The sequence below is a fragment of the Micromys minutus genome, assembly GCF_963924665.1.
Source record: "Micromys minutus genome assembly, chromosome: 6".
In the NCBI taxonomy this organism is placed as follows: domain Eukaryota; kingdom Metazoa; phylum Chordata; class Mammalia; order Rodentia; family Muridae; genus Micromys; species Micromys minutus.
The window spans coordinates 70,860,107-70,884,252 of NC_137975.1; the positions used below are offsets into that span (position 1 = coordinate 70,860,107).

A 24,146-nucleotide genomic window follows, 5' to 3' on the forward strand; every position below is an offset into this window, starting at 1 on the left:
AGGGATGCCACAAACACAGACCTAGTGGTATCTGAGAAGGTGCAGAGAAGCTGAAGAGTGAGAACTTCACTATGATGTCACCTGGGATCCTGATAAGTGGTGACCAATGCTGCCTTTGAAGCTTCCTGCCGACCCAGGCAACTGAAGTCTTTACAGAAGATGAGACTTAGTAGGCTCAAAAGATAACCAGTCTGGTTTTGATGATGGGAGTACTATATTTACTTACTACAGAAGCATCTTATCTTTCTTATATTTCAGTTCATCCATATTTATTACCATAACAAATGCACCAAAGAATAATTTGCATGGTGTCATTAAATATCTTTAATTGTATGGATTGATTACAATATAGAGGGCTATAGCGCAAAGCAAGAATCACACATTTCTCCTAATAGCAAAAGGTGACACATAGCCAAAAGAAACATGGTGATAGAAGAATCTCGAACAGTAAGTTGTATTACTACAAGTCTCCCTAGCAACCAGAAAAACCAACCCTGTTTAATAGATGAGGAAACGAAACACTGACAGAGCTGGTGAGCTCCTCTCTCTAAATGTTAAGGGCACGGATTACGTGCCAGGCACTTGCTTGGTGCTGGAGATCTTAAAGTCAACAGAACATGGTACCTGTACTCAAGGGGTTCTTACCCAGGACAGCAGAGGTCAATTTCCAGTAATCAGGAAATCCTCACACAGCATAATGAGTATTGTGAGCAACACATGCCAAGCTGAAAGGTTCAATGAATTCAGGCATAGGGGCAGCTCACAGAGGCCACATGTGAGCTGATGTTGGAAGCATAGCAGTCACCATATAGACCCAGTTGAGGTGACAGAGAGTTTCAGAAAAGGCAAGACAAGGGCTACTACTAGCCTAGCCCACCTAATACTTAGAGGATTAGAGTAGCGGAGAATTCCAGGCCTTCCTTGGGGGGTCTTCCCAAGAGCTCAGTGCTCTTTTGGAAGTCTATTTGCCCACTAGAAAAGACATGGAGGTTCAGCACAGCACTCAGTACTCTTGCACACAAAGCTGCACACACGGCTCTCACTTCCTCTCACACCTAAATGCTAAGATTGTCCAAGCCTCCTGCTTAAAATTTCGTTTCCCTTCAGAGGAATCATTACTTTGTATTACAGGCTTCTACTTCCTTGCAGAATATTTACATCCCATGGGCCATGCCACAAAATTCAAGTTTAGAAAAATAAAATCTTAAAGGGCCATCTCATTGTCACCAGGGCAGATATGTGGTCAGTGGGAACTGTTGCTGCCCTGATGCAGACAAGCAAGGGCTTCTCTTTGTAAGGGGAGAACTAAACAACATTATGCTATATCTTATCATCCCCTTCAATTCTCATTGGTGATAATACGTGGTTCACTCTGCAGAGGCAAACTCCTTGTGCTGACCCCACTCCTACCCCTTCCTACTCTACGGCAGTGACCACACACCTGCGTAAAGAAAGGTTGGCCCCAGTTTCCTTCTAAACACGGAGCTAAGCAGCCACCTTCAGATGTACAAGTAAGTCCACCTAGGGTTCACCTTCCTAAAATTAGCTTTGTTTCCAGTGAAGAGTTGCTTTCAAACTAGTCTCTAACCCATTTTCATCCAAGGTCACTAAAAGCTGAGGTTGTGGCTTCTGCCCCTGCAGGTTCACAAGGAGCAGTCCCCATTCATCTTCTCTGGCTGCGCTCTCTGGCATGTGCTCGGTGGGGTGAACACAGAAGGGTCCTTAATGCCTAGCTGCACATCAAAGAATCGGGTGGACAGGACCACAGTGTAGTTCCTGATGAAGGTCTCCTGGACTGGATAGCAATCCTTGGCTGTATAGACGCCGATCCAGGTTTCATCTAAAGAGGGGAAAAGTTGACCTTTTTAGAGAGCAGACAGGCTAACTCCCTGAACATTTTTATTTTGTGGTATTGTTCACCATACTATGGGGGCGTCTACATTGGTCCATAAACATCATCATCACTTACCTTTCAACTTCCCCAAACCGAAAGCTCCTATTGTTCAGTGGTTTCCGACCTTCCTTGACTCCCATTCCTCGCAACAGTCACGCTACTGACTGTCTGATAGACTTGAGCACTTCATGCACACCATATTTATTATTTGTGATTGCTCCCCTTTACATAATAGCAAGTTTTATTCATGTTGCTCCATAGGCCAGAATTCCCTTCCTTTCAAAGGATGAAAACTATTCTACCATAGTATCACATTTTGTTTAGCTGCTTATCCGCTGATGGTGTCTCAGTGGGTTCCAGCAGTGTGATGCTAGGAATGAAGCCACTATGAATGACGCTGCATAGATAGCTATTTAAGTTTCTGTCATCATTTTTTTGAGCATATATTCTGAGTCAGATGCTCTGGACCATATGGCAATTTTATGTTTAATGTTTTGGTGAAATGCCATATTGTCTCTCACAGACTGAATGCCCACTCTATATGTTTCAAAACAACCTCAGAATTAAAAAAAAAAGATTATTTGCATCAAAGTAGGCCTGCTTGTGTTTAGAATAATGGTCATGACATGGAGGTTTCAGGAAGTGATGGCAGGGAAATAAATGTTGGCACCTAATTCAGGAGTATTATTGGAAAAAATTATTTTAGGTCCCAGATCTCATGGATTTCATGAAAAGTCTATAGCAAAGGGTGATCCCATTAGATCCAAAGTGGCAGAGGCATGCAGGTGACATTAGAAGATGGAGATGTCTCAACAACCCAGTAAGAAAATTGTTACACAGAGTTGCCAGGTACACAGGGACTTACTTGGGCTTTAAAACCTCACTTAAGCATCTGACTCTCCCCAACATCTACATTCAGTAAGGGACATAGAAGAGTATATTCCCCAGCATACACCCGGAGCTGCAATGTGGAAATTCTTTCCATCCTTACAGGATCTGGCTGTCCTCCTGTCGGACCATTCCTGGACCATGATCTGCTCCTGAGGCCCTCCGATGGAGTACTGATCTTCAAAGGTTGAATTCTGGGGAATATCGAGAGGATCCCAGGGTTCCGACAAGGGGATCTTCGCACACTGTTTGGTGGCTTGTTCAATCTGAAACATCACTCCATCCTTATAAAGTAAAATGTATTCAAATAATCTGAAATGTGGATTCAAAGAAAATAGTTAAGGACTTTTATGTTAAAAAATAATGCTTTTCATCAATATAGAGCCCAAAGACCTGTGATATAAAGTATCATATAAATTATTTTAAGAGATTACATATCATTTGTTCTTTATAAACTTTATTCACACCAAACTGTGGAAAAATTCAAGGCAAATTCTTATCTGTGAATCACTACATGCTAGACCCTAGGCTTAGACCCCTGAAATGAGGGGGACATGTGGGTTTTGCTGCTGGCCTATGGTAATTTGTTTAGTAGGACAAAGAAAAAAAACTTCACCTTTGCTGCATTAAATCAAGGAATTACAGAAATATCCTGAAAGTCAGAACTCACTGCAGACAAATAGACAGAATACCTGCACCTTCTGCCTAGATACCCTTCATGAACGATTTTCTCTCTCAATGGAAAGTACTCTGTGTGTAGCCTGACAAACCTAGAGCAGCAAGGACAAAGGCCAAGTCACCTTCAGAGTAAGTGACTAACACAGCAAGCCTTTTTATCTCCTCTAGTGACATTATACATACCCTGACTGCAGGGGAGAAGAAAGAATCCTGAGCCTTATACCTATATCTGAGCCATAAGTCTCTAGGTATGCTATGTTGTACCTCTTAAAGCTAAGTGATTTTGGTTCTTTGTAAAGCCCCTGGGACCACGGTCATTTTACAGTGGAAGCCAAGACCTTAGAGAATGCTGTTCATAAGTTATAGGAGACTGCTCACTATGAGCTGTGTGGATAACTTAGTGGCAGAACACATGCCTGACACGGTTTGATCTCAGCACCATGAGGAAAATGGGCAACTGATCAATGGTCTTGGCTCGATGAGCCTCAGGTTCCACAAAACATGTTCATGCTGGATGTATGCTCCCTATTTCAAGTCTGTGCTTGAAGTTATTTTTATTACACTAAAGCATTACCAATGATGTTATCTATTTTGTCAAAAGTATCACTATTATCATTATAATTTAATTTTCTATGTGGTGGTAAGGAAATATAATTGATCACAAGCTCATTTATATCCCACTTATTCCAGAAAAGTAAAAAGGAGCTTATAAGGAAAACAAAACAAAACAAAACAAAAAAAACAAACAATGACTGGAAAATGTGGGAGTGAATATAGAAAGAAAAGAGGCTATGCATTTATGTAATAATGCATAAAGGGAAGGTAGTGTTGGACTATAGAGATGTTTCAATGGTCAAAGTGCTTGTTAGACAAGTATAAGAGCCTGGGGTTGGATACACAGCACCTACATAAAAATGGACATGTCACAGGATCCCAGGTGACACGGATGGATCCCTGAAGCTCACTGGACAGCCAGCATGGATAATTCAACGAGTTTCAGGTTCTGTAACAGACCTGATCCCAAATCAAAGTGAAGAGTGGCCCAAGAAAGGTACCCAGGGTTCACCACTGGCCTCAACGTGTATGAACACACCCACCCACAGGAGCACACACATACACACACACACTAACAAATACGTACACCACACATTTTCAAAACACCACAGACATAAGTGTTTTGAGTAGAACTAATCTCTTCTAGAATGCACATAGGGTCCACAAAGAATAAACCGGTTTTCTCCGTTATCTCACACTCTGTTAATTCTCCAACAAGATAAAGCCCATCCATTCTTTGAATTTAGAAATGTCAGCAACAAGTCTGACACACAGCCCATGAGTCAATATAAGAATCTCTGCCCATAAGCAAATCTCATCCTTCAGTGCATTTTATGACAAGTCGGCCAGCAAACACTCTGGTGTGCACCCTCAGAGTCATACAACAGAAACATTTCTCCCTACACGGCATTATGCCATACTTTTTCTAGGTCTCTGGTGTTCCAACTGTGATAGCCTTCACCAGAGTGGTCCATACCCATGTATATGGGGATAGCTCCTTGAGACCACTCCCACCAGCCGTCCAATCCATCCTAGCATCTGTATCTCCCATACAGAACTTGGCACCCTCCTTTAGGCTTACTGTCCTATGGGAATATGTGACCCAGTGTGCCATATTCAGACTGCCCTGGAGGTGTAGAATTGGGACTGGGTCAGCGTCTCTGTGTAAATAAATTGTCATCTGTGAACTCGGAAGCTGTGGGGATGATATCCACCATGTGAAATAAGTAAGACTAACGAACAAAGCAGCAAGAAGAAAGAACTAGCCATCTGGGTTCCAATAGCGGCACTACTTCCTGAGGTGCCCAGAGACTCACCTAGGGGATGATTACCTTCCTTTGTTCTTATAAACTTTTAGTTTGGGCTTGTGACTTTGTTCTGCCCATGACCAGTGCTCATTTCTGATGGAGCTGAGAAAACTGAGGCTCCATGTGGAGTCCAAACCAAGAGCTCTGCTTAATCAGCTTTCAGGTGAAGGACGGAGTCAACAACGTGTGAGGAAGAAAGGTGGGCTTGGCTCACAGCTCCATAGGACCTGCGGCTTTGGGACCTATGAAGCAGGGCACCATGGAACACAGCAATTCAAAGTTTAGAACAATTATAAATTCCAGAGACTAGTGACCGGTGGACTCCCTGTGGAACATCCACACAGAACACCCTTAAAGTATATAGTCGTCTTATTGCATTTCTTTTCTGGATGTCCCGGACAGCTTCCTTAAATGCCATTAAATTCGTGCCTCTAGTTTCTGTCCTCCACATGCCTACACACAAATGGTACTGTCTGAGGCTTGATGAAACTTAGGCTCAGGAAGCTTGGAAGGAACACATCAGTGGCAAGGTACATGTTTCCAGCATTATCATATCAGAAAAAAATTCAGTTCCTCACTGTCAGGTTTGCTAACATTGACTACCAAGATATGTGATAATACCAATATCTCCAGGAGCGGTTAGTCATCATTGGTGAGTAATACTTTGTGATGCTAGGAATATCCTGTTACCCAGTGTTGATTTCAATTACCCATGAGGTGCTTTTAAATATTTTAGATGTATTTATCTTATTTATTGCTCATGTTCAGCTTGCAAGTGTATAACGAGGAGTGCAGTTTGTAAGTGTGAGCCCATGTTCCTATGGAGGTCAAAGGAAGACCGTTTCCTGGAGTGGGTTCTCTTCTCTACCATCAAAGTATCAGTGATAAGAAGCAAGTAGCCAGGGACTGGAGAGATGGCTGAGTGGTTCAGGGCACTGACTGCTCTTCACAGAGGTTCTGTGTTCCACTCCCAGCAACCATATGGTGCCTCACAACCATCTGTAATGAAATCCGATGCCTTCTTCTGCTGTGTCTGAAGACAGCTACAGTGTACTCACATGCATTAAATAAATGAATAAAGAAGAAGAAGAAGAAGAAGAAGAAGAAGAAGAAGAAGAAGAAGAAGAAGAAGAAGAAGAAGAAGAAGAAGAAGAAGAAGAAGAAGAAGAAGAAGAGGGAGAAGAGGGAGAAGAGGGAGAAGAGGGAGAAGAGGGAGAAGAGGGAGAAGAGGGAGAAGAGGGAGAAGAAGGAGAAGAAGAAGAAGAAGGAGAAGAAGAAGAAGAAGAAGAAGAAGAAGAAGAAGAAGAAGAAGAAGAAGGAGAAGGAGAAGGAGAAGGAGAAGGAGAAGGAGAAGGAGAAGGAGAAGGAGAAGGAGAAGGAGAAGGAGAAGGAGAAGGAGAAGGAGAAGGAGAAGAAGAAGAAGCAGAAGCAGAAGAAGAAGAAGAAGAAGAAGAAGAAGAAGAAGAAGAAGAAGAAGAAGAAGAAGAAGAAGAAAAGGAGGAGGAGGAGGAAGAGAAAGAAGAAGAAGAACAAGAACAACAAGAAGAAGAACAAGAAGAAGAACAAGCATCTCCTTTTTAGTTACTTAGAGTTTCTTCCAGCCACAGAACACTATTAATATTCAATTTCTTGGTGACTTTGTGATAGCAGATGTCCCAGGTTTGCTGTGGGCTTTTCTAGCCTGACTTGGAGGGACCAGCACGGGGCAATAGACATTATTTCTGGACTCGTTTTCAGCAATCACAGCCTCTTATGTCTTCAAAATCATAAATTTATGTTACTATTTCCGGCTAAAATTTAATATCATAGGCTCTCCTCATTGCTCCTACACTTATCTATCCCTTCTATTAAAACAGAAAAGCCTGTTTCCAAAATTATCAGCAAAGTAAATGTACATGCTTCATACTATAATCAAAACCGTTGAAAACTAAAGTGTGGAATAAAGTTAGGATTTCATCCAGGGCTGTATCCTTAGCTGGGGTTGTTGAGGCCTGGAGTCAGTTCTGTGCTAAAATGTCCACACAGAATAAGTTGAATCAATCCTTGTGCAGTTACACTTTCAGATGAATAATTATTTGCTTCCTTTGTTTCAGTTTCTTCTAAATTTAAAAACTTAATACCTTTCTCCCTTGATTTAATGTTATTATTTGAATGTGAAATGTCATGTTTTCAAACTCAAAATGCTCTAGAGAAGCACATCAAGAGTGTCTCTCCCCTTCTTCCACATATGCCTCATAGATAATACGTTTTGCCAGCTTCCAGTATTTTCTGGTTTGGTACCATTTTTACATGGACAAAAGCATCACAATGGGTAAGGTTTTCTCTCCTGTTTGGGAAATGCAGCATCATCCAAAACAGAATACCCAGTTCAAAAGGTGAGAATATCAGTGGTGGCTGTTTTAAATGTTACCAGATTTCTCTCCATTAGACTGCACTGTTTTGTACTTTTACCAGCAACACGAGTGCCTGCATTTTTTTTTTTTTACAGTCCTGCCAAAAGAGGATGCTGCCAAAATTGTCTCTGTGCCCATCGGATAAGGTTAAAGACTAAGCATCCCAAGGTTATGGTTTAGATCTTTTTAAGGGAGAAAAATAAAAGTCCTTTCAAAAGATGACACGAAGTTAAAGTGTAATGCTTGAGAAGCCTACACTGTGCAGTCTGGGATGTCACAGGCGCATTAAGACACTACACACTAGAAGCCAGGCTCCCCACTTTCCGATTGCTGCCCTTGGGACGAGTGGGGTGGCTTTCATTCGTGCAGGGCCATCACCTGTCAAAGCCACATCTTGCTTTTATTTCCTCTTAAAAACAACTAATCTGCTCTCAAGTTTGGCAGCTTTATCTCCAGTTTTCTATGTATTTTTAAAATTAATTTCCCTTAATGTCTTAGTTACAGATGTTCTTAGCTCTAGTTTTACAATGAAAAGAATTTTTGCAATTTAAATAAGATCTATTTTATTGCTTCTGAATTTTTTCATTCCTAAATTACCCATGGATAACTTTTAATGTGTTTATAAAGGAATGACTCCATGTACCCTGTGTCTGTTTTTTTTTTTTTAATCTTATATTCAGAACTTTAAACCAATTTGAAATTTATTTTTGTACATGGTCTAATATCTAAAAGGAAATTTTATTATGTTACAGTTGCTCCAAGAGCATTGTCAAACAGTCCATCTGTCTTTGGTGATATGAAACCATATCCCCACCATGTATCCAACCTCTGTCTGTCCCTGGGTCTACTTCAGGACTTTTCCATCCTGCTGGGTTGCATGTCTGCTCACTAGAGCCACATGGGAGGGGAGTGGGGAGTGGGAAAGGGTATAACATTTGAAATGTAAATACATGAATATCCAATAAAATTGAAAAATAAATAAATACTAATGGTACTCCTCAGCAATTGTTTGCTTCTTTGTTAGAGTTTTGCTAGATGTCTAGATCTAACATGTCCAAGTAAATTTTAAAATGAACTGTTTAGCTCAAATCAACTAAGTCTTAGATGGCGATTCTATCTTGTGTGAGTTAAATGTATTACTACTGAATAAATAATACCTTTACATGTAAAGTCGTTCTATGCCTCCAAGTATGCCCGCTCACTTTTGATTTTTATGATTTAGTGATAATTTTTTCCTAATATATTTTTCACATTTTTTTAATTACTTTTTAACTTTCATCGTTAGAATTAATTGAATCTTCTTTGTTATGTTTATAGCAGGCCATTGTTTATATCCACGAGGATTACAGGTTTGGAGTATTAATTCTATACCTAGCCAACACACTGAATTCTCTCATTGCTTGAATTCAGTTTTGGTTCTTATTTTCAAAGGTGACCTCATCATTTCCTGGTAAAAGACGTGTCCTCACTTCTAAGTGCTAGTTCTCATTCTCTAAACACTTTCTCTGGATACAAAACCAGCATCATTAAACGGAGTAGAAGCAATGGGATCCTTAGCTGAGTGGGAGAAAGAATATGTCAGCAATATTAAAATACATGGGTTTTATTTATTATGGTAAGAAAGTGGTGGCATTTTTTGAAAACTTTCTATCACCCATGTTTATTGAACTTGATCAATTATCTTTCCATCAAACTAAGAATATTCTCACATGTACCGTCTTAGGTGTATTAAGTTTTCCAGAAAGGAAAAAGAAAAAAAAAATAAAACTATTCTTGCATCCCTCTAATAAATGTTTTTTTTTGATTCTGCTGTATTTTTAATGTACTATTAGACTATATTTGCTAGTGAGGAATTTCTAATCAACAGTTACATAATATTCATAAGGGAGATCACAGTACTTTTAACAGATTCACATTTATCTTGTATATATATATGTGTGTGTGTGTGTGTTTATGTATATATATATATATATATATATATATATATATATGTATGTATGTATGTATAGTGAGCTGGTTTTCAATTCACTGTCATTCAAATGGCTCAAGTAGAGGGATTGCTTCAGGGAAGTCTCCTTTTATGAGCTATTCCTGATTCCTGTAAATAGGTCTCCACATCACAACTAGATGTGAAGGCTTACACATGTGTCTACACCCAAGTATATAGTAGGAGGTTATGCTATTAGAATGAGGGAGAACACTCATTAATATTTTACTTTGGTATAAAGCTTTTAACAAAGTAAAAGGCCTTGCAGAAATCATTGGTCACAAACCCAAGACATTTACTAGCCTTTGGTTGTCTGGTTACAATTTTGGTCTTCTCATTTCAAACATCTAAGAGTGTTCCTAAAATTTAATTTCAGGGTGTCTTTTTGAAGATAATGGAAACAATGGATATTAAATGTCTGTGCACATGTGAGCCATCATCACTATGGTGGGAAATGCCACCAGACTTGTGTATACTGCCACTAGGTAATATCCAATGAACAGATCATTCATTTAACTTGTACAGGTAGAATAACTGACAGTGTAGCAAAGAGGGGTTAATTGATGTAGACAGAATGGAGTGATGGGGAGCTTCTGACTGCTGTGATGAAGACCTTTAAAAAAAGTACAATAGGCATTTTAGATCCTTTCCCTCGCCTTCCTCACAAAATGGAGGCTGGGGGATCCTCCTGTAACTTATTTTTGGTTGCCTTTAGAGCTAAAAGCGTAATTGGCTCTGGCCTTGCAGACTTTAGGTAGAGCCAAAGAAGACGTAATGGAGAGTTCTCTTAGAAAACAAGAGAAGGGTGCTGGTCCCATTCTACTGTATGCATTTCTGTCTTTGCATGTAGTTGGATAAATACATGGTGCTTGTATGTCAATGTGCGACCTAGCAACTCTGAGACAACATCCTAGAAAGGGAATAGCAACAGACAGAGAAAAGTCTGGGGTTTTGAAGAAACTTGCATGAAACTCAGTATTGTGTGTCACAAATACATCACAAGAGTTTTGAACACCAAACCTCTGTTAGTAACAGCTTGTCAGACACCTGTTGAGCTTGACTAATGGGGTACTAAAAACCCTGCCTCACAGATACTGTGTCCTGATCTTTATGGAAGTTGGATGGAAGTCTTTCCTTGCAGAATGAGCAAAGTCCAAGCATTTGGCTAGTCTTAGACTCTAAAATACTGAAGTCAAGCCTGGGGGTGAGTTAACCTAACTAGCCACTGCCTGAATAGCTGAAGTAAAATTATTTTCTGGCTTGCACTGGGGTATTCAGGAGAAAGGTGAAAAGCCTGAGGTGGAATCTGGCTGGTCATCACTAACACATGTATTATTAAAAACATATTAAAATATGTGCATTTTTAGGTTACAACTTAGTATTTAATATCAGGGTCAGGATGAGACTCGAATTCTGCTCATCTGTCAGACTTAGTCCCATTCCCTAATGCTATGCCCTAACCCAGTTTCCACAAAGAAAGCAGTGGCTCCTCACCCACTCAGAAATGAATGACCATCTCAGATGCACTAAACTGCAGACAAGGGAGTGCACTGATATAATTTGATCACAGAAGAACTTTGGCCTTTATGGAAGCTATTGGTCAAATCTTGAATTTATTTAGCATGCAATATAATAGATTAGTAATGTTAACTCTCAGGAGGAAAACTGTGAGCTACAGACACTTGCATTCTGGCACACATGAAGTGTGAGTTACACCCTACAGTAATGATGAGACAGAACGAGGAAAAACACTCGAAAAATTCACTGGGAACTTTCTGCCAATCACATGTAACTAAAAGAAAAATAGATTATTTAAAAAATGCAGTCTTCAGTAAAGTTAAACCAAAGTATAATTTGTGTGTGTGTGTGTGTGTGTGTGTGTGTGTGTGTGTGTAATGTAAACAGCCACAGGTGGCTGACCTTCAGCCCTTGGACACTAGTTCAAAAGAAAATAAAGAAAAAAACAACTCAAGAAATTGAAGTGCTTTCTCTTCCAAAAACACAGTTTGGTGGATACTGGAAACAGTAGGAATATCCTTTCATCTGATGGAGACAGAACATATTTTTCTTTGAGGCAATAGTTCAAGCTGGTTACAGACACTCAGAGGAATGGTCTCATTTGCACTGAGGAGGCCACGTGGCCATGAAGCATGGTGTTTTCTACAGCTATAGCACAGGGACAGGATGGAGCCGGGGCAGTGAGGCTGAGCTTACAGTGAGGCCTGAGGTTTGAAATGGGTAAGTATCCTTTCCCAGAAGGCTGAAGTAACTGCCACCCCCCTCACACATGCACGATTTCAGACAACATTTAATAAAACACTTGAAAGAAGGGAGGTCAAGATAAAAATGCAGAGGTGTTAGCCTAAGCCAATCAAAAGAAGAGAAGGTGGTAATGATGGTGATGATGGGGATGAAGACAAGAAGATTTACAATAGAAATTTTAAAAATAAAGAGATGGGTGAACACGTTGAAGACAAACTAAGAAACTTGAAAAGATGTATGTAAGAACCAAAAACAAGTAGAGAAACTATGCAAAGATCAAGAGGAAAACAGGATTAAACCTCCAGGAATAGAAAATAGGGAGACTTGGGGATACTTAAAGGCAGAATAGTTGCTAGCGTAAGAAAGTCTTTGGGTTCAATCTCAAAAAAACTGCAGAATTTTTAATTTAAACAAGAAACAAGATTTAGATTTTTTAAGGACCTGGAGGCATTAAATTAAAAAAATAATAGAAAAAAAACCACTTCAAAATGAGGGTAGGGGAAAACATATTCAAAGTAAGTTCAGGGCTGGAAAGGTTGTCAAGATGATGAAATACTTGCTATCCAAGAAGGGTTCAGTCCCCAGTACCTGCTTCAAAAAGCTGAGCCCCACGGAGTGCTTATAATTCCAATGCAGGGAAACAGACAGGAGGGCCCCTAACACATAACCAAGCTACTTAGACATCTGCAAGCATATACACGCTACAGAAATCCCTCTGTAGTGAGCCAAGGGAAGTTGTTGATCTTTCAGGAACTGGATCCAGGCTAGTGAATGAGGAAACAGGGTAAACAACGCACTTTAAATTCTTTTCCCTGTGGTGAGACTTAAATACCTGCCTTGTTCAATAGGAACCATACGAATGTTAGAAAAACTAGACCCCAAACCTTTTTCAACTCCTTAAGGAGAATTAAGATCTCATAACCGTGGATTCTCTGGGGCGCCAGGAGTACACAGGTCATCCCTGGAACTGTGAGGAGCTCCACTCTCCACAATCACAGTGTGTGTGTGACAGAGTGACAGAGAGGGGACATGGGTCTGAAATACTCCCAAGCATTTCATGGATCTCTTGCTCCCAAGTCGTGCTAGTACCCAACCGGGCATCTCCATGGATGTTAAGGCTGTGCTGGGTTCTTCCTTTGGAACTTTTTGCTCCCAATGGTGTGAGTCTGTGAGATCATTCCTGGTCCACTGTGTTCTTTCTTCCGAAGTGGAACTTGCATCTTCCCACACCGGTTTCCACAGTCGCACCAGGCTTCTCTGCCAGAGTTTTGCTGGGGACTCTGATAGCTCTTCTGAAGCCCAATTTCTCCCTCAGAAGACAAGCCTGATTCTCTGTCTTTCATCAGCATCCTGCCGAGGAACTCTAAGCTCTAAGACTTGAGATTCCAGGAGGTTCAGAAGCTGTGGAGCCCATGCAGATGGCTTTGCTCACTCATTATCGTCACCTCTACAGCGATTTGCTAGTTCAGGTACTTTATTAAAAGAATTATGCATCATTATGCATCCAAACTCCCTTGAAAAAAAATGAAGGTGATGTCACGTTAGGCAGCTTGTTATAGGAATCACTGAGTTGGCTGCGTTTTACCCACATGTTAGAAAACCCTCTTTATAAGATCTTTCAGTGATTATTCACCGAAAGGATCAATGTTCTTGTAAAATCAGCAGCTTTCCAGAGTCAGTAGTGAGTTAGAACCCTACTCGCCACAGACAGAACCAAACCACAACAGGGTGACATCACCCCAGATGTGCCATTCTGACCATCTACTTCTTGTTTTATTGTACCACACATTACTGCACATGCTTGGACTCCTTATAGATATGATATGGAAAGTTGGATGCTCACAGTCTGCTGGTTGGAACATCTATATGGAATAAACTTACTGAAAGCAAATTTGATTAATTGTTGAAGACTTTTAAAGTGTATAAGTCAGTTCATACTGTTTTCATTATCTAGGTACTTGTCATAATAAAACTTAAAATATTTAATATACATTTGCATGAAAATATAAGGCTACACATTTTACTGTCAGTTACCCCAGATAAAAACAGAGGTAAGGACATGTGGTGGCCCCATGATAAGGGGTTGCCTAAGTAACTTATGCCATATCTTCAGCAACTGCTTGCTTATCATTTAGTAGCAAGAGGATCATGAACAATGACTTTTTAAATTTAAAAATCAAATTGTGTATTTCCATTTTACTTTTTTGGTAACAGGTCTAGCGACTAAATACGTGTAATGTAGGCTTCCTACGCTGAGCTAACCTTAGCTCTATATTTCCACTAAAATGGACATCCAGAAACAGAACAACTGCAAAGCACATGTGCCATGGCTGTGAATTCGGGATGGAGGACTATGAATGGATGATCCTTATTTTATTTGCTTTCCCCATTGTCTGGATTTTTCTGTCATGAACATGTATAATGGTAGAGAAGGTATAACCAATTCTGTGTAGGTTTTAAAATGGAATCTGTTGGATTTATAGGCAAGAGAGAAGAGAAGAATGACCACATGGGTTTGTGCTGATTAAGCAGAGCTGCTGTACCTAAGATAAAGAAAGGGGAAGCTTCATTTATGTGTTTGGTTCTTTGGTTAGGTTTTGGTTCTGGTTCTGGTTAATTTGATTACATGTACAGGAAACATTCATTTAGGACATGCTGCATTCACAATGAACAGAGATTTCAAAGGCAGACATCAGCCAGGCAGATGGATCCATAAGTGCAGAGGTTAGGGGAGATCTCTGGAGAGGAACCAAACACGTGGGTGACCTCCCCCATGAGGAGGTGACATTTACAGCCATGACTCACATGATCTCACCAAGATGGAGCATTCAGACAAAATGTAAAGGGGATAGAATGCCAAGCACTGGACCTTTCCCTCATTAGCAGTGTAGAGGGCAAGAACAAAGCAGATTAAAAAGAGGAAAAGAGGCAGAGGAGGGAGCAGTGGCTGATTTGGTAAATTTCTCACTCTGTAAGCATGAGCATCTGGGTTTGGAGTCCCAACACCCACATAAAAGTTGGCCATAGTGGCACACACCTAGAATCCCAGTTCCTGGGGAGCCTGAGATAAGAGATTCACTGGCATCCAGTCTAGGGGAAATTCATGATCTCTAGTGAGCAACTGAAAAGGAGGTTCAGCCTTGACCACTTGCTTCCACATGTATACACACACACATGAACTTGTACAGACACACACAGAGAGAGACAGATGGAGAGAGAGAGAGAGAGAGAGAGAGAGAGAGAGAGAGAGAGAGAGAGAGAGAGAGAGAGAGAGAGAGAGAGAGAGAGCATCTTCTGGTCTTGCTCAGACCATTCTCCATGGAGCAGTGTGATTGGAGAGGTTTAACAGAGCCTAGTAGGATAGAGACTGGACTTAGTGTGAGATAGAGAGTTTAAATCGAAGGGGGAAATAAGGTTTCCACTGTTAATCTTCAAGAGATTCTTTTTCCTTAAAGATGAGTAAATAAAAATTTATGAAGGAATGAATGAGAAATTTTTACTGGAATTGGGAAATATAAGACTATCTCATTTTTTCCAGGAAAAATAAACCACTAATTGGTCGCATATTTTCAGGTCTTTGGGCATGTGGCCCTGACCACCTTCTCTAAGGTCAAACTTATGAAGAAACTCAGTGTTATTGAAAAGATGTTTCCAGAACAGTATGGTGACCACTTATGATGACTTCCATTCATAAGGTTTTTTGTTTTGTTTTTTTTTTTTTATTCTCCTTGGCCCTGTTTGGCTATTTTATGCCTTTAGTAAAAGGAATAAATCCCTGAACTCCAAGGCTCTAGACCCTCTTGAAGCAAATGTTGGTTTCTCTTTTTCAAGAAAAGGCCAGCATTGCAAATCAATATGGTTTATTTTGGAAGGTTCGAGATGCCAAAATTAGTACATTTCCCTGGGTTAGTAAAACAAAACAGCATCTCTAGTTATCAGAGATGAAGAAAGAGAATATATACAGGTCAAGAAATCATGCCCAAGTCTTGAGGTCTTGAAATGACATACCAGTAAACATCCGTGAGATTCACAGATACTCCATGCAGGCCTGCAATGATGCCATGCTGATAAATTCAAGAGAAAGCAAGTATCTAGGGAAAATATAACCCGCCTTTCCGCTTCCTCTGCACAAGCAATACGGACTAACATCATTAACAGGACCCAAATATTTCTGGAAAGCTGGTCTTAGGGACCAAGCCTCAGCAGGGTGAGGCAGGAATCACTGTTGGGAGAGAACACTCTAGCTGCATGACTGGTCTTCTTGTTTATTCCTTGTGTGAGAAGGAAGCTACAAACTTGATGGGGCTCAAGAGGAGAATCCATCATATTGTGTTGAGTTGAAATGGAAAGGACCACAGACTTACTTCCATGGATAAGAACTGAAATTCTAGAGACAAAGATTTAAATGTGTGCATATTTGTGAATGAGTGCATGAAAGTGTACATGTGAACATGCTTGTGCATATGTGGTGTGTGTGTTTGTGTGTGTGTGTGTGTGTGTGTGTGTGTGTGTGTGTTTTAAGACCCCTTGTCATCAGTGCAACCTGAGAGCAGTAAGCACATGTAGACTACAGACTTGTACTTCCAAGCAGTTTTTCTTCAGTATCCATAACCAGGACTTCTTGAGAAAAAGCTTCTTTCAGGGGAAATACAGATGACTGTGGAATATCGTACTCTGCCTCAAAAAAAATAAGATGTTCTAAAGACTATCAAAGACAACTGGAAGAGGCTCCTCCGGAAAACTGGAAAGGCAAAACAAATACAATGAGATCCCTGAGTCTGTGTTGAAACAAATAAGTTTAGTGTTTGATGAAGAATTAGAACGAACAAGATGGAAAAGTATATTCCCACAAAATTACTTATTAATTATGAAGGGAAAAGGTGTCACTTTACAGTGACACAATATTATAGACAACGTTATGTTGCTAGAGTACACAGATCTGTGTAGGGCACACAGATACACTATGGCTCTAATTTTGGGACAGCCTGTACGGAATAAGTTGAACATGAACACAAGGCACCAGAGGAACACTGAACAGAACACCAGGGCAGTAATCTTTAAAAATACCAGTTACAAGAAAGACCGCAGAAATTGTTCTAGACAAAAAAGAAATCACAGACATAGTACCCCAATGTCATAATTATATTTAAACTGTATTCTTCTGCTGGAAAGAACACACAAAAGTTAACCAAAAAAACCTGGAAATAGCTGGGTTTCAGGTAGTAATGTGGAGCTAGCGTTGACTTGCTGATTCATAGCTGTATTGAAGGTACAGTGAATGAGGTTCCTTGCTTGTAGAAAACACACCAGAGCATCTGAAGACCATGTGCATAGGTGGTGGTCAATGAACTCCTCAATAGTTTAGGGATTAAAAGAAAAATATTTTTGTATCATAAATGTAAATAGGAGATAATTTCAAAAATAAAGTAAGATAATGTGTTTGGGAAAGAATTATATTCTTCTTTCTCAAACACACAGAGTTGGTATTAAATGAGCTTTCCTATAAGTAATTCCATTCAGTTCATATGATGATGGAGGGTCAGGGAACAGAGGTGGGTTTTGGGCTCAGGGCCAAAGCACTGAACGGTCATTTCTTTTTCTTTTGCCCATGAAGACAAGCTCATATGAAAAGGAGTGGGAGAGAAAGAAGCTCAAACAAAATGATAGGGTGGGAGAAATTTTAGGATCTCTGTCACACCATTGTCGAAGCCATCAGCTTGACGTCACAGAAGCACCAATGTGCTTTCCTGATATTGGCAATCCCATAACTCCTAAACAAAAATACTGAGAAATGAGGCCTCGTTGAAAATAAATGATTCCCACCCTATGGCTGTCTAACACCATTCCCTCAGGGTCTCCAACCAAACACAGTTAATTTCATATGACAGCAGAGACGATGAATGTTACTTTGTTCTCTGGAAACGACGAAGACAGACATGAAAGAATCACAACTTGATTGAGAATCCACTTGCTATTCGGTCTGTGACATACTTTTCATCATTTGTAAATAAAAAAGTTTCTGGTGGAACACACATGATCAACCCCTGAACAGCCTGACTAAATGTTATCACGGTGCGTGTTCATTCTGTGACTCTCTGCCCTCCGCATGTGGAGCTTCATTAATCTGAAGACTCCATCGATAAACAGCAATATGTTACCTTTGCCCTGTAGGATACATTCACATCTACTTTGTTCCCCTCACATAAAATCAACATATTGGTTAAATTATAAAAATAATCAGCCCGCTATTCCTTCAACCTTCCCAATATAATCCCCATGAGTTTAATCCAGAAATCAGAAGAGACAGTTGGAACCGGAAAGCAAAATAGTATCATTTACTAATTTTTCCTATTCTGGGTTCAGGCTTGTCTTATCTGAGGCTCATAAACTATTTTAATCGTTTCCATCATCTCAGGGAACAGAGATCCTGGAAAATCCTAGTCAGTCCCCGGTAACTATCACTGGGATTTTCCGTAACTATCTGGATGGGGAGGGAGGCTCTTAAGAAGTTCATCCAATTCTACGCTCATGTTCCAACTTAACTAGTAAATATGAAGAGACAACCATTCATTTTTTTTCAAATAACATCTGGTTGCTTGGCCATAGTATTGTTATTTGAAACCATTTTGAGTCTGGACCAACAAATCTACATTTAAAGAAGTAAAATGCATTCATGCATTAGACACTCCTTTCTGCACCTGATTTAGGGCAAGGGACAGGACTGTGGGACAGGACTGTGAGAGAAAATCCAGCCAAAAATATGGCAAGATGAAGAACACAACTGCCTTCTACAAAGCCATATTGTGAACGCATCACATGGTTGTATAAAATTAGTGAAATGGAGTGCAGAGTGAGGCTGTGACATTAGGCTGGCCAGATTGAGGCTGTGGCTGATGTCTGAAACCCACATAAATTAGTATTAAATTACAAAGGAGAGAGTCTTCCTGACTCAGGCTTGAATGGTGCCAACCTGTGTTCTGTTCAGTGTGAATGAGTCCAGACAAATGGAAGGGATAGAAAGGAGTATCAAGGAGGTGTCACAAGCATAAAATTAAGGCATCGTTTAACCTTCAATTTCACCTGCATATTACCTGGGGTTTCTACTGGTGTGATGAAGCACTACAATAGCAACTTGGGGAGGAAAGGGTTTATTTCAGCTTACAGATTGGAATTCAGGGCAGGAACCCAGAAACAGGAGCAGAGGAGCAGAAACCATGGATTGAGTGTTGCTTACTGGCTTGCTTCCTCTTGGTTTGTTCAACCCGCTCTCTTGTACCATCCAGGACCATCTGCCTAGGGGTGGCACAGACCCCAGTTGTCTGGGCCCTCCTTTATCACTTGTTAAATCAAGAGAATGCCCCACAGCTCAATTTGGTGGGGGGGGGTAATTTGGTGAGCTGAGGTTCCCTCTTTTCAAATGACTTTAGCTTTTGTCAAGATGAGAAGATACTACCCTAGTCAACTCGACACACAAACACATGACATTTCAGTTTACAACCTTGCTTTTCTCCTTGACCACAAGATATCATAGTAATATCCCTATCATCATAAAAACCTTCTAATTTTTAAAAGTCCCAGAGGCTTCAAACTTACAAGTTCAGGATCTTTAAAATATTTAAAACTCTTTCAAAGTTCCAAGCTTCTAATACTTCTTATCTCTCTAAAATTCCAAACTCCCTTAACTGTGGGCTCCTACTTTAAAAAGCTACATATTTCTTACTTCATAAAAGAGAAGCCAGGATACAGGGTACAACCAGAATAATGCAAAACTAATGTCCAACACTGTAAAAGGTTCAGTGTGGGGCACCTGGGACCCACTCGTGATTTTCATAATCACCCGAACTCCTCCAAGGACTCCATATGCCCACCTCTGCCACTAGCAGCACACATAGCCTGTCTCATAGATTCAGTCTACCTTCAGTCCACAGTTACTGCTATTGTCGGCAGCTACCTCATGGTACTGGCCTCTCCAAAATACTGATGCACATGGGCTACACCTTCACCAACAGGATCTTTTCAAGGACTCTGACCCTACTACATGGTACCAAGACTCAAGTTTTCCCCATGATCTCTTTAATTCTACTGGAGCTAGGGCTGAACATTTAGCAGTGGCCTCTCCCGGCCTTTCACAGTGACAAGCCTGCTTTCCATGACTCCTTCCTGCCTTCACATTCAGGACAACCTGAGGAACTCAAGATAGGTGGTCTAGCATGCAGTACAACCCTCCCCCCATCACTGCTTCTTTGAGCTGAACCCAGGGAAACCCTTCTGAAGAAATTCTGCCTCGATAATATTAGTCTCTTCTTAACTTCAGCTGATTCTTCAGCCTCAGCTGACAAATATCAATTGTACAAGCAAAGAAAAGCAATGTTTCCCTTTAGCTGTTACTGAATAGTTGAATAACCATAGAGACTTTAAGGGACTCTCGAATATTCATCTAAGAACCTCTCAAGCCAGGCCTCCATTGTCTACATTGCTTTCTACCTTATGTCCTAAGTTTCCACAATATCTCATTAACCTCTAAGGGCCCAATAGATTTCCCAGCCCAAAGTACAGATGTGACCACAGTCCTCCCAAAAACAAATGGTCAGGTCTATCATAGCCAATACCCTACTCTTGGTATAGATTTCTATCTTAGTTAAGGTTTCTACTGCTGAACAGCATGACCAAAGGCAATGTGTGGAGGAAAGGGTTGTTTTAGCTTACATTTTCTTTTAAATAATCTTCAAAGTCAGGATAGGAACTTCAAGGAAGGGAGCTGGAAGCAGAAACTGAAGCAGTAGACATGAAGGAACACCCTGTGTTCCTGTGGATGTCTCAACCTGACCTATATGACCAGCCCAGCAGTCAACTGGGCCCTCCCATATTAACCTTCAGGCAAGGAAATGTACCACAGGTCAGTCTGGTAGGGAAATTTTCTCAATTGAGGTTCCCTCTTCCCAAATGACATTAGCTTGTTTCAAGTTAACAAAAAAACTAGCCCACACAAACCTGACAATTGTTCAGTATTACCCTGGGAAGAATTATTTGTGGTAGGAAAAAAAAAAAAAAAACTCAATGTTATGCGTAAAAGTGAGCCTAGAACAATCACCAGGCCTTTGTTCATGAATTTGCTCCAACTCTTTGGTCATGACCTCCTGATTAGAATTTGGCTCCTCACATAGTTTTGAATACGAGGAGAGAATGATCTAGTCTATCCCTGTGGATCTGAGACGACTGGTCTCCACGCCAGCTATAAAAGTTACTGAAATACAGTTTAGCGTTTGAGTCTGTGCACTGAGTCAGCTCCCAGAGGGAGGATAATTGTGTTGCTGCTCAATCAAGCCTCTGAGTTCAGAGGGGCTAACAGTGAGACTCTAGCAGACAGGAAATGAGACCCACCAAGATGACGACGGTGGGTAGTGAGCTTGTGACTGTTTACTACACACCTTCTCAGTACTCTGAGATGAGACATGGCATGTGCTGTACATGGCATGTGTGATAGAAGGAAAGTTTATCAACATTTTTAGATCTTAGTGTCTCTATATGAGTGGAAATCATACAACCTATCCTGTGCTATTATGAACCCTAAACAAAATTATATAAAACATGCCAAGTTTTAGCACTACAAAACACATTCAAATGATAGGTATTATTATGCCCCTCAAGACCCAATGAAAAACATTCATGTTCTTCAAAGTCTTTGCACAAATTATCTCGCTCTAATTCTTCTTTAAAGACACTACTGTGCCTGGCCTTGCAGGCTAATGTAAAGCTGTTCCTATATATCCAGGAAGCACTGGATCCTGTGCCTCTATGTATGACAAAATCTATGGATGCTCCTGTCCTTGATCTAAGAATGACAAAAAGAAATTGCATGTAGCTTACAATCACCCTTCCATATATTCTGGGTTGTTCACAATAACAAATGTAATGTAAGTGTTATACATATAAACTCTGTATTGTTTAACAAACAATAATAAGAGAAATTGTATGTATGTGCTGAGCACATGCAATATGATTTCACATATTTTCTGTCCATAGTTTGTTGAAGCCTCAAAAGCAGAAAGAATCCAAGAGTAAGTTGTCTCCTTCATTTGGTAAGGAGTGGTCTTGCACTCTGAGCAGGTGGTTCAGAAAGTTCTGTCTTTACTTTAGCCAGGAAGCCCAACACTTCAAGGGCAAATGCTTTTAGGTGAAATGGTCCGACCAAGCTTTATTTTGTGCTAGAAGTCGATGGTCCTTATGTACCAACAATCTCACTGTTCACTGGAGCCTTACACTACGGCCATTCATCATAGTTCCTTGTGGTGCAAATGCCATCAAGAGATGCTGGTGGGGCTGCATGAAACACGCTGGACGTTAGTGAAGGACTGGGCCAGGGAGACAGCTGGTGATCTTAAATTAGAAACTAGTTCTTAAAGGGGCCAGAAACAAGGTGACATTCCAAAACAGTAAGTCCTCCGGAAAGATAAACTGACTACCATTTGTTTGCGTATGTGTGTGTGTGTGTGTATGTGTGTGTGTGTGTGTAAATACATATGCACTTGTGTGAGCATGTGTGTGATAGCATGCCCTCCCATTTTGCAATTGCTGTGGTCATTAAAAATAGGTTAAAAAAACCTAACAAACTGACAAAAAGGAGGATAAGTAAAGCTGTAGTTTTCCGGTGGCAGTGCCTGTGCCCTAAAATCAGTGTTAAGGCGGCAGAAGTTTCAAGGAGACGGGACACGTGGTCTAATGGAAGTTTTCACTGTTTGTTTTTCCAAAGAGAAGATCATCAAGGTAGAAGCAAACATGGTCATATTGTAATAGGGTAATGAGTTGTGAGGAACTTTTAAAAAATCATTTCTCCATAAACACCATTTACAGTGTTGTACTTTGAGCCACATGGTGGAAGAGAGAGAACTGAGTCTAAATTGTCCTCTGGCCTCCACATGGGCAACACACACACACTGACACACACACACAGACAGACAGACAGACAGACAGACAGACAGACACACACACACACACACACACACACACACACACACATACACACACACTGTAATTTAAAATGATTTCATTGTAAACAAAAATTTTAGAGAATATTGTGTGTGTTCCTTGTAGGTGGCTTCTAGAAAACAAACAAACAAACAAACAAAACAAAACAAACAAACAACAAAAACAAAAAGCAAAAAACCATGCCCTACACTGCAGAGGACTCCAGCTGCCAGGGGCCTGACTCAGCAGTTAAGACCTGGGACTAACTTGGAATTAGAGTGCCTGGCTTTTCCATCCTGCCCTTGGCGAGTCCTTTCTTTGCCTGCCTCTACCTCACCTGGCAGACCATGTCGCTCCCAAACACCCCTATAAAGTTATTAGGGGTAGGGAAAAGCCGGGGGCTGCTGGGGTTCTAGCTAGAGTGCCAAATCCCTGAGCCGGGGTTCCCTGGCCGCTGTCATGCCCTTCCACGCAGCCTACCTCTTGCAGGGGATCAGCGCCTTCCTCTCGTCCAGCACCCGCACGCGCTGGTTGAGACCATCGTAGGACACCAGGGCGCGGCTGTTGTGCCCGCTGCTCTGCTGGTACAGAACCTGGCGTCCCTCCCACTGCTGGGGCGCCTGGCAAGGCTGCGGGGTTCCTGGGTAGCCCGCCATCCCCAGGCCGCACAGCACCCAGACCCAGAGGCCGCCCAGAAGCCAGGTCCCCTGAAACCCCTGAACCAGGCGATGAGGAGCGCGTGGGAGCATGGTGATTCGCAGCCCGGGGTCAGCCGAGCCCAGGAGGGAACCGAGGCCCAGCGTGGGCGAGTCTCGAGCGCCTTCTCTGCGCGCTGGCGGAAGGTGTGTTCTGGGACCCGGCTCGGGAGCCCTGGCCTCTCCTGATTTTCCGTTTTAGAGGCTCCCGGCTTGTGGGGCTCCGGACACCGGTCTGGGTCTGGGGAAGCCGCGTGAATCACTCCGGAGCTCTTTCTGCCCCGGTGGAGGCTTAGTGAAGCTTGTTTTTCCTGCTCTCTGCTGCCAACAGGAAACGCAGCGGCAGTGATGCCACTAGCATCCTGAAGGGCATCGCGATTTAAAGGGTTTGGGATGAAGGGGGGAAATGCGCTGAGAAGAGACTCCTTTCTCCAAGAACTGCAGCCCTTCGATGGGGGTGATTCATGGAGGACTGGAACTCGGCATGTTCTCTGGCTGCTGTAATTTGTTCCTTGGGAAAAT

The 24,146-nt window shown here is 41.3% G+C and overlaps 1 protein-coding gene across 1 annotated transcript; it reads right to left on the minus strand.

Annotated features, from left to right (window-relative positions):
• Positions 1-306: 306 nt before the first annotated feature.
• EPDR1 (ependymin related 1) lies at positions 307-23,929 on the minus strand. The gene is made up of 3 exons (XM_080917717.1): positions 23,410-23,929; positions 2,886-3,094; positions 307-1,840 (listed from the first exon to the last, which is right to left on the minus strand). The coding sequence occupies exons 1-3, from the start codon at positions 23,676-23,678 to the stop codon at positions 1,644-1,646; spliced, it is 675 nt and encodes a 224-aa protein (XP_080773843.1). The 5' UTR covers positions 23,679-23,929; the 3' UTR covers positions 307-1,643.
• Between the last annotated feature and the right edge of the window lie 217 nt (positions 23,930-24,146).